The sequence below is a fragment of the Strigops habroptila genome, chromosome Z, assembly GCF_004027225.2.
Source record: "Strigops habroptila isolate Jane chromosome Z, bStrHab1.2.pri, whole genome shotgun sequence".
Classification (NCBI taxonomy): domain Eukaryota; kingdom Metazoa; phylum Chordata; class Aves; order Psittaciformes; family Psittacidae; genus Strigops; species Strigops habroptila.
The window spans coordinates 35,754,913-35,766,649 of NC_044302.2; the positions used below are offsets into that span (position 1 = coordinate 35,754,913).

General features: G+C 41.9%; 1 protein-coding gene across 4 annotated transcripts in view; it reads left to right on the forward strand.

Moving 5' to 3' along the window:
• CAMK4 (calcium/calmodulin dependent protein kinase IV) overlaps positions 1-11,737 on the forward strand; it is a 157,026-nt gene that overhangs the window by 134,683 nt on the left and 10,606 nt on the right. For all 4 annotated transcript variants that reach the window (XM_030511383.1, XM_030511379.1, XM_030511380.1 and 1 more), the window contains 3 exons: positions 3,677-3,752; positions 8,511-8,637; positions 10,726-10,878. In XM_030511383.1, the coding sequence (XP_030367243.1) occupies positions 3,677-3,752; positions 8,511-8,637; positions 10,726-10,878 (356 nt within the window). The remainder of the gene's footprint in view (positions 1-3,676; positions 3,753-8,510; positions 8,638-10,725; positions 10,879-11,737) is intronic.

Here is an 11,737-nt window from a genome sequence, read left to right on the forward strand (position 1 = left end):
CCTCTGGTGTCTTCTGGCTCAGTTCTGTGTGATGGATGCCAAGCTGAGCAGGCAGCTTCTGGCCGGAGCCTCTCAGAGTGCCTGGCAGCTTTCAGCAGGGCATCCTGAGCATGCTGTTGGGCTGCCAGTACAGCATCCTCGTGCACAGCTTCATGGTCAGAGCAGGGGCAGCTAGCTCCCCACGTGCGCAGAAGCTCGCCTGGACTCTTGGAACCAGAAAATGAGCCAGAAATGGATCCTTCAGTGCCAGAACATGCAAAAGAAGGAGCCCCTCTGGCAAAAGAGGATTGCAGCTGCTTCTGCAGTCTGCTCAATCTTCATTGCAAGACCCTTTCATGACAGCAAGCCAGCTAATGACCAGAGAGGCTAGCGGTCTTGTTTACACCAGGGCAAGCTTGCTGGGCTACCCATTGTGAATGCTCATCTCAAGCAACCAATGTGATCTTGTGGAGAAACCTATTTCTGCCATTCTCACTGAACTCTAGATCCTAAATGGGCTTCTGCAAGAGGCTGCAAGCTGCTAGCAGTGTGCTGAGTGGTAAGCATATCCAGTAGTTCTGGACAGAGCTGAGCTAAGCCATGTGGAAACTGGACACTTGGCATTTGTTTTTATAACTGTAAAAGCAAAGCATTGGAGTAGACCATAAGTACTCTGTTACTTCATAGCACAGATGATAATGCAATTAAGGTGACATGTCCATTACCTCGTATGACATTGTCTGCCAAGCACATAAAGGCACCAAGTATGCTTTACAAGTAGCACTGAATTCCAGTCAGTTTCATAAAACTGTACTTCACATATTAGCCATTAATGTTCTGGTTGACAGTTATACTACAAATGCCATAAAACTGTAGATAGTATTTAGCCCTTTTTATGACTGTCTTTGTATACTATAAAAGTAGGATAAGTTTTATTCCCATAGAAGAGCCCTCACAGTAGGGATGACTTGTTGGGGAGGTTTGAAACTGAATGTCTGTGCTCAGAAGAAGGGAGCTTTGTGCCTACAGACATGCACCTGCAACCCTTGTTTCATGACCCGAGTTCACTGACTGTGCAGAATTTCTGGTGCCTGGAAAATATTCAAGCATTACTTTCCAGAAGTGGAGGAAATCCAGGAGGAAAATTGTTAAAATGCCAAATTGAACTATGAATAATTGATAGTCATAGGCTGCCAACTCCCACATCCTGCCCACCCAGCTATCAGCAGCTTTTCTAGAAAGGACACAGCAACAGAAACACCTACGGGAGTCTGGGTCCTTTGGCACCAAGACTTACCAATCTACAGTCCCTGGGACATGCAGTGTGGCGCAGAGGACTGAAAGCAAGAAGATGGTCAGAAAGAACTTAACTTGCTGAGACACTATGCTTTCAGTGAACTTAACAAGAAGGGCATAAGTGATTTCTGACAGTAGCAGAAAATAAGCATAAAAATAAGCCAGTGCAGAGCAGCGATTCGTAAGTCTGTTACAGCCAACATCTAAACTAATAGCAATGTATCAGTCAAATCCATTCACCAAAAGCAAACTTGTGGAAATACTGAAAAATCGTATTTACAAAATGTATAGCTGTGTAATCACAGTCCAGATGGCAAGGCAGACCTAAATGGACAAATCTTTGGTCTCCCTTATGGCCGTTTTACAATACCACAGAGGAGAAAAGCCAAAGAAGGGCAGAAAGTGTCTGCTGCCGTTATTCTGAGCAAGAAGACATCCCAAGAAACATTGTGTTGTCTAGAGAGGAAGCATTTTGGCCATAAACACAAAAACAGTCTAATTTACTTTAGAATCCCCCATATGGCATTAACAAACATGGCAGGAAGAACAGTGGTTAACATCTCTTTTCCTGGTCTGCCTCCATCTCTTTCTCTGAGGTCATTGGCTGCTTTGCCTGCAAGCTGTCCTGTTAGCTACAGGCTGACATGAGTTAGAATCAGCCGGGACCTAATGTTGTTTCTCAAAAACAGCCCCTCTCTGTTCATCAGTTTACCTATGAGAAGAATAGGAAGGCAGGGAAAATCTGTGGTTAGACTGGTAAGTATTTGTCCACGTTTTGTACCATGTAGCAACAGGGTACTTTGCCTTCTATATTAATGCTTTGTAAAAATGTTTGATGTGTTCCCTGCATGGTAAATCCTTCAGGTAAGTTGAAGAAGCCTGAGCCAGCTGCCTGAAGGCCATTAGGGAATTATGTATACTTTGATTAAAATCATGCTTGCGGGAACCTTGCTCCCCCAGGAAGCTGCAGCACATTCCTTGGGAGAGCTAGCTGCCCTAAAGGAGACTTCCTGCAGGGTGGGAGCAAGGCAGGAGCGTGCTGGCAGCCTGGGTCAGTCCACACGGGCAACCAAAGCTTCAGGCTGAGCAAAGAGCTGTCATACATTTCAGGAAGCCCCAGCCATTCTTAACCCCGCTGAACATGGCTGCAAAAGTATAATGTGGGCAGGAGAGGAACTTTTTACAAAGGGTATGTAGTGACAGAATAAGGGGAATGGCTTTAAACGGATGGAGGGGAGATTTAGATTAGAGATTTGTAAGAAGTTCTTCCCTGTGAGGGTAGCAAGACACTGGCACAGGTTGCCCAGAGAAGCTGTGGCTGCCCCATCCCTGGCAGTGTTCAAGGCCAGGTTGGACGGGGCTTGGAGCAACCTGCTCTAGTGGAAGGTGTCCCTGACCATGGCAGCGGGGTGGAACTGGGTGAGCTTTAAGGTCTCTTCCAACCCAAACCAGACTGTAATTCTGTGATCCTGTGGTTCTGTGAAAGTGATGTGCACATGCTGCAGTGCTGATGCACATAGCTGCAGCAAGTCCACTAGGCCCCAGAAATGTGGCAGCCGTCCCACTTGCATTGTAGAGGTGGTGGGCTCAAGGGCTATGCTGCCATCCTGTACATCTGGTGGATATTAATGCAGACACAGTCGTTGCTGAGAAGAAGGGCTACTGACATGTGGAAGTGTGTCTCAAGGTTGTCTTTTTAATTATTTTTTCCAAATTAGTTGGGTATTTTTGTCTGTGGCCAAAAAGCGAGGGAGGGAAGGTTCTTACCCTGCTCCCCTCCCAGTATCAATCACTTCCATTTTGTCCAATGGAGATGTGGCATTTCCATTCTGCCACCTCAGCAGCTTTGCCCAGGGAGGTTTGGCCAGTCAGAGGCAAACCTCGAGGGTGCACAGAGCTATGAGCCTTGGGGCAAGAGGGCCTAGGGCACTCCGTGCCACTCACACGCAGCAGCAATAAGTACCATCTGAGGGATACAATGGTCTACTCAGCTTTCCTTGAGGAGTGTTTGTCAAGCTGCCCTGGCAGAGATTGACTCATCTTTACCCTTGCAGAGCCAGAGTCCCCCAGGATCGCCTGGCCTTCCTGCCTGCTCCGCACTGCAGCAGAAGCAATTGCCTGAAATGGTCGTGTCTTGCCTTACAGTCAAAACAGAATACCAAAAACACAAAGCAATTTGAAACCAAAATCCACTTTTCATTTTAATCTGGCTGTGCTTGGACATGACTTCTGTTGCTTTATACTCAGTGAAAGAAATTATTTGCCTAATTAAATGCTTAAAGGAGAGGACCCTAACTTTTTAAAAGACACTTAGGAGTGTGCACGGAGTTTAAATTGACTTTGTGATTATTGTTTCTGCGTTCAACTTTCATTTTACTGATACATGTTTTGTCATTGGCAGCACCAGAGATACTACGGGGATGTGCCTACGGCCCTGAAGTGGACATGTGGTCTCTGGGAATTATCACCTACATCCTGTAAGTGCAGACAGTGCTACAGAGTGATTCACTTGTAAGCAGCTGCTGTGCCGTGAGCTGAAAACACGAGATCCTGAACTTTAATGGTGATATTCCTAATCTTACTTGAGGAAATCAAATCCTAGAGAAGGACAGCAAAATACTGAGGCTATATATTTGATAAATATAACGCTTCCTGAACAACAGCAAGATATGTGCAGAATTGTGCTGTTAATGTGAATGTATAGCAGAGAAACTGCCAAAGACAAAAATAGCAGCATACAAGTGTCAGAAACCATTGTATGGGATTTTTTCTCATTCACATGAACTGTGAGATATACTATGATCCTAAGTAGCTTCTCAACTACATATGGGGCAAGGAGAAGTTAAGGTGCTTGCAGTAGTTTCACAGTGCCTGTGAATATTCCCAAATGCAGCTGCCTCATTTGTGTCAGCCACGGGCACTGCTACAGCTTCAGCTGCAGCACCAGTGTTGCTGTCCCACAGCATATCAACCAGGAGGTAGGGAGCAATCCTGGACTCTGTCTGCAAATCAATCCAACGGGTTAAATGGCTTATGTTGAAGTGTTCCGCTTCTGACAAGGTAACCAGAGACACTGTTGACAGAGGGCTGTGAGTGATGATGGCCATACATATTTTAAACAGTTGAAGTTGCAACTATAAAAAATTTTCAAGCAGTTGTGTCTAAAGGTAGACACTGAAGGTAGGGACATTGTAATTATTTTATTGTATCGATGGAATCTTTCAAAGGAAGAGTATTGAGAATGGAAAACTGTATCCCTCCTTCTCTTAATGGGAGAATAAATAACTTAATTGATTCCCTTGGAAGCACCAATGCTAAGTTGGATTGTGTGGTTGTATGCAATACTTGCAGGATGCCTTTTATGGGAAGAAAATGGGATTTTACACATACACCTTAAAGATGCAGAGGATTTTACACATCCCAACCATTTTCTTTCCATTTCTATGACTCATTAACTGTCTAGCACTTATAGTGTGAAATAATATAACCATGTTCTTTATGTCTTTTGTAAAGAAAGAATTGTATTTTCTAAGGTTTATACTGAAAGTACGTGTAAGGATATATAAACACTAATGGGGATATAAGAAAACATGTTTTGTTCTGTAAATCAGAATCCATTTGGGTGCCTATAAATAATAGGCTACAATATTCCTATCTACCATTTTGTCATCTGCTCCTTTTAAAATGTGAATCTTTGCCTCAAGGCCTGGCTCAAGTCTATAGTAGATCACATCTAAGATACTGGCAGGTGATCGTTTCTCATCAGTTCTCTGGTCCATGCAATGGCAGAGAGGTATGAAATTTGCCAGCAGGGTTGTCCCTGAGATTTAAGAGGTGCCTTTTGATGTCCCTTTACAAAGATACCTAGATTAAGCTATGGGCTTGCCTAGTTATTCAGTGATTAAGGGATCGCTGTTGTACTTGAAACTAAAATCATTCCTTAAGCAGAACTTATTTTCAAGTGTAGGCAAGCTCCAAGCAAGGATGTACAGCAGACTCCTGTTTGAGTATATGAAGCGTCATTTGCTATATCCAGCCTTTCAAAACCTTCCAGCTGTTCAGGAGATGACCCCAAGCTATTAAACCTCTGCACTGTTGTAAACACAAGTGTGTGAGCTCCTGTTCTGGGTGGGACACCACCAGTACAGATACTCCTCTACTTCTTCCTCCTGTTTCTCTTCCCCTCCGCCCTCAAAACCAAATTTGACCTACACTAACACTCATGCTAAAAGAGTGCTAGTCGAATCCACTTAGCCATCTCTTTCACTTAGCTTTAACAATATTCCACATTTAAAACTCTTCTATTTCAAGCTTTGTAGATCAACATTTCTGATAGATAAGAAGCTGAGACCAGAAAGGTGCATGTACAGTAACTAATTCATTAATCCCTCAGCCTAAAGGAAAGTGTTGCATGTCTCAGTTTTATAGTTAAGTAGAGGGAATGCACTTATGTACTGGTACAAAAATACATTGCCGTATGTGCCTCCAAAATTGAGTGTATGTAAGAGTTACCTACCATGCTACAGAAGACATGCATACAACTCTGTCTTCTCACCAATACAAAGTGAACTTACCATGTGATTAGGAAAAACTTAGACACATATTTTGACAGAAAATTATTCCTGAGGCAGACTATATTAGAGCACGAGCCTGATGAGGAATGGCTGAGGGAGCTGGGGTTGTTTAGCCTGGAGAAAAGGAGGCCCAGGGGAGACCCTGTCACTCTCCACAACTATCTGAAAGGAGAATGGAAAGAGGAGGTGACTGGTCTCTTCTACCAACTAACAAGTGATAGGATGAGAGGAAGCTGTGCCAGGGGAGGTTTAGACTGGATATTAGGAAGAATTTCTTCACCACAAGGGTGGTCAGGCATTGGAACAGGCTGCCTAGGGCAGTGGTGGAGTTACTGTCCCTGGAAGTGTTCAAAATACATGTAGATGAGGCCCTTAGTGACATGGTTTAGTGGTGGGCTTGGCACTACTGGGTAACGATTGGACTTGATGATCTTAAAGGTCTTTCCAACTGAGTTGATTCTATGATTCTGTGAAGACTTATTGATGATAGCTGTCATAATTCTAGAGAAGCTACATTTATAGTTTTAACAGCAAAGAGGACCAGTCCTTTTGTATTTCTGCAGCAGGTTAGAAATTCCTGCAGCTACTACACATCTGAGATGCAGATAGTCATCAACAAAGAGAGAGGCTGTGCCTGTAGTCAAAATCACATGGATTTAATCAAAGGTGATTTTTTACTAACTTACTTAAAAGGACACAAAACACTGTCTAGTAATTTCTAATTGTTTTTGAAGATTTTTGCATTGATTTTTCTTCATTTAGTAGGTAATTAATTTAAAATTAATCAGCATAATACAATGAAATTTCATAATAAAATGAAATCAAGAGCACTCACACTGGGTCTTACCCTGGCTTAATTTTTCTAATTTGAAATGGCACCTTTAGTTTTATTCATCTAATTTGGCATGTAGCAAAAAATCTGTCTGCTGAAACAAAAATGCTAAAAAGACAACAGTAGGTGATAGTAGTGAGTTACAATGAAAATATTTTCAGGAGTAAATAGAGGATCGCTTAGAAGGCTTCCAACACAGTCACAGCAGGCCTTAAGCACGGTCTTGCTGTAGGTCATCAGTTACTTGGTATCTAGCAGATAGCTTTGGCATGACCAGTTAGTGGCCCAACAATGCACTCAACCAACTCAACAAAGGTGCTCCATGGGGGCAGGAGCTGACCTGAACCAAGCTCAGAAATGGTGGTGGGAGAGGCCAGGAAACAGGATGGGGAGCAGCAGAGGGGCTGAGATCAGCTCCCACCCACTTAAGCACACAGTATTTGGAGGTTGGATCCTTCTGTTTTAATCCATCTCTGCCAGACTTGGAAATTAATCACGTGCTCAGAATGTGCTTATGTTGGAGGTTTTCTCCTCTTCAGCAGTGCAGAGTGATGCAGCTGCTCCACCTGTGGCTACACACCACTCCCAAAAACACATTTCTTCCTTTTACGTCTGTCTCCTTTTTCAAGACAGGAATCACATGGATTTGGTTTCAAAATATAAAATCAAATTAAAATGTAAGGTTACATTTTGTAGATTCTTTATGGTCTGCTGTTACTTTCCTGCCACAATATCACTGCTTGTTGCATTTTCTGGAGGCAGGGTAGCAGATAGACTTCCTGTTCAGCTCAGAATACTTATTAATTGAATAGGAAATTAATTTTAAAAAATTTGATTATGTGTGTAGGCATGATTAAAGTGCAATGAAGCAATAAAGAGAAGACATTATATAAATGGAAATTGCTTCTGTGAGTTCGCTTTCCCCATGGCCAGCAGTGTGGATCTTTGTTGGGGTGTGTATTATTCAATATATTCATAAATACAGCCATAGTGAGATTACAAAATTTCTTGATAATATATAGGTTACCTAAGTAAAGATAAGGGCTGATTATTAAAACCTGCCGAAGGTTTTTATGTTTTGTGTATGATAGGATGACTGAACATACAATGATGAACATAAACAAAAACCAGTCCAGAAACATATAAAAACTTCTAAATTCACAGGTAAATTCTAGTTCCTCTGCTAATTCTTATCCTTAAGGAAAGAGTTACAAGGTTTCTGATAGTTGCTCTATGACGTATCTGTGCTTGCAAACAATCAAAAAATGCAGATCCAAGGTCAGGATTTTTAGCAAAGAAATGGATATTAAAGTAGAAAACATCATTACACTAATTTGCAACTCTGTGGTGTGCCCATGCCGAATGGTGTTTGCACCCACTTCAAAAAGACATACACTAGAGAAGGCTCACAGAAGATGGCAGGTCTGAGCAAAGGTTTCAGACTGACGAATGATAGAATAGTCTAAGGTACTTCAGCCTGAGACCAGCAGAGTGAAGAGCTGGTAGAAAATCTAGAAGGTAAGAGATAGCAAGTGTTGCATGGCTACTCTCATGATAAGTCCCTGTATTAAATGTTCAAATTACAGACATGTGAAAATGGAAAGTTTACAATTTGATCAGCCTTTCCCAGTGCTTATGAATGCTTATGACCATGTTTTACTATGCTCTTAGTTCATGGATATATTATATTATTTCATAATTATATCCATGACTGGTTTCCCAAAGTGGTCTACAGGACACAAATTAGGGAAAGATAATACCAGAGACTGTTTCTAACAACCCAAGACTAAGTAATGTTTGAAATATTTCTTTCTTTTTTACTCTTGCAGACTTTGTGGCTTTGAACCATTTTATGACGAAAGGGGAGATCAGTACATGTTTAAGAGAATCCTGAACTGTGAATATGACTTTGTGTCCCCCTGGTGGGATGATGTGTCTCTGAATGCCAAGGATTTAGTAAGTAAAGCAAAAACGAGACTGTGGAGTATCTTCGCTGATATGTGTTTGGCTAGTATCACTTCCACCAAGAAAAAGAGTCCATTTTTGGGTGGAGGCAGAGTAATTTGTTAATTAATTTTACCTATGGCTCCTTGCTTTTCTTCTTCTTATCTCTGGTATATGATAGTGCTGTGATATATCCCCTGTTAGTCTAGTGCTGGAATTTTGCACTGAAATCCATGGATGTTCAGGTATTTACGTGATCTAATCCACAGACTGTAGGCAGCTGTCACAGCGTTCATGTATGCCTGCCTTTCATGCTAGCTCTGAGGTGCTTTGTCAGTCCTCTTTGCAAGGCAACCACCTTCAGGGGAGCAAGGAAAGAAGTCCTGTATTTTGTGCAGTTTTCAAGTCTGAACTTTGGAGGAAGAATATAAAAAGGAGTGAAGCCCCCCCTCACCCTAGTTTTCCTCACAGCATTTTTCTGTCCATTTAAGCTTTCTCTTTTTTTAAATATGGTCCCTTGGCAAAATGCAAGAGCTGGCGTGCTACCCGCACCTTATGCTTCAATTACTGGATAAAGTAAACTGGATCCAGGAGGCATTGATGTGCAGACAGGTATTCTTGGGTTTGATTTTTAGTCAACATTAACTTGCACAATTCAGTTATTTCATTAGCACTGGAGACACAAGTGCTCAGTTCCCTATTGCTTATACAAACTGTGCCATAAAAGTTTTTAAATTACTTCAGAATGCCTCAAATGGAAAGACTGTAGAAGTTCAAAGTACTTTTTCATTGTTGTATTAGATGTGAAGTTTTCCTGAGGACAAAAAAGTATCATTTACTGTTGTGTCATCAAAACCCAGATGAACAGCAGCCTACAGCAAAGCTGCTCATTCATTGTATACAGAGAGCTTTGATCCAAACTGGTGCCTACCATTTTGCTAAAGTTCAGAGTTCCAGATCTGAACACTACAGCAACTTGTAGATAAGGATGATGTCTGTGGATCTCAAAACCATGCTCTGGGCAGTTATGGAGTGTTCAGTTGATCTCCTTAACTTGACCTCTTCTGTGGACGCACAGCAGGTATTCACCATGATGTCTGTTCTCCTGCACCTACTTCAGGGCACCATATTTCTTTAACAGCTCTTTGTAGGGAAATTCCAGAGAGCCCTCAAGTGAGTCCTCCCCTCACACATGGGCACAACGCAGTGGTGCAGCCCTGTGCCAGCACTCGCACTCTGCCTCAAGAGGATGTGCAGTCTGGAGAGTTGCGTAAGTGTGGCTCTGCTGACTACCTCCGTGTACTTCTTTACTCCATTCTTACCCTTCTTTTTTTTAAAACACCACTTGTCCAGCAAAACCCATGAAATACAACTTGGCTGGACACACTTGTACCCAGCAATTTGTACAATTCCACTCCCAGAGGTACGTGTGCAGTATGTTGTTCCCAAAAACGTTCCTGCTGTTCCTACTGTTTTGTTTGGAGAGATGCAGCTTCCCTGGTCTTGATAACAGAAAGAATGGTATAAACAGCATTAGTTTCAGAGTCGGCTAAGAGAGTAATAATTGTACAGTACTTTTTGTTACATGAGGTTTTATGGTGACTGAAAGAAACATTTCATTTGTTAGGTACCTGGCAGTGACTGCATGGTACATAACAGCCTCTGCATGAGTTGCATTCACTAGAATTTAAACTTTCAAATCCAGTTTAAACCTTGTCCAGATGCAAAAGTGGAGATACTGCTAAGAGAACTGCCTGTCTGGGGGTATTTTGAGAATCTTTTAGGGTTTATGTGCCAATTCAGACATACAATAGCCTGTGGTGGATACAGGTCAGGTGAATTGGTACATACTTTTATAGACGTTGATAGCTGGTTGATTCTTTTTCTCTTCCCCCTTAGTGGCTGTCTTAGATGTTATTTATGGAGGACCAAGAATGGCAGAAACAAAATACATGAAAAGACCTGCATACAAATTCTTGTTGGCCTCTTAGAAACACATTCTGAGATGCTTTCCAAACCAAGACCAAAGCCCCAGAATGTAAAGTTTGGTAAATCAAGAATAAGGTTAACAGTCTCCTATGTATCTTCCTTGTGATGCAGGTTAAAAAGTTGATTGTTTTAGACCCCAAGAAGCGCCTTACCACTCTACAGGCTTTGCAGCACCCATGGGTCACAGGGAAGGCAGCAAATTTTGCACATATGGACAATGCACAAAAGAAACTTCAAGAATTCAATGCCCGGCGTAAACTTAAGGCAAGTCTCTGGACATAGTCTCTGTTTTGGCCATAAAAGCATGCAGTTAGATCAATAGCCTTTCAGAAACCTTGCACACTTTTCAAGACAACATTCTATAGAGGTATGGAAGTTTTTTATTTGACTAATGAAGGTTAAAAAGTTGAAGCTGATTTAGTTGATGTCTGCAGCCAAACAAATAAAAATGTGTGAAGTTGATTGAAAACTCATCTACACAGACAGAACTGCTGAGAATGTACACAGCTTTTGCAAATTCCTACCTTATTTCCTTCCTTTTTTCCTTTCTTCCCTTCTTCCTTCATTGCTTCTGTCCATCTGTCTGTCCTGTACTGCTTATTCATCTTTAGAGTACTGACCAGAAAGAACACAATTCTGAGTAGTTTCTTCATGAGCATCCATAAATCTGGAAGATATTTAGTCTGCTATAGCTTATTTTGATCTGTAAGCCACCCTCAGTTTCTATACCAATCAGTGCAAAGCAAGAGCTTAAGCCATCCTTTTGTATGATCTAGAGTTAGCATTTCAGACATGTAGGTCCATAAAATGTGTGGGTTGAGATTAACAGGCCTAAAACATGCATTTGCAAGTACCTCTAACAGCAAATGTGCAACAGCATTCTTTCATCTGGAAATGAAGTGCTGCAAGGCAGAAGCGCAGGTGAGACTGAAAATAACATTAGGTTCTGAGTCACTATTATGCTCCTTTACCGTCTAGTCTACATATCTGCTACAGGAAGAAGCAGCAAAACATTTTTAGGTGAAAACAGCAGGCAGCTGGGCATCTAACTGACATAACATTGGGAAACTTTCTCCTCCCCAGATCTTTTCTTCAGTTTTTAAAGATTTGTGTCTGCTTAGGA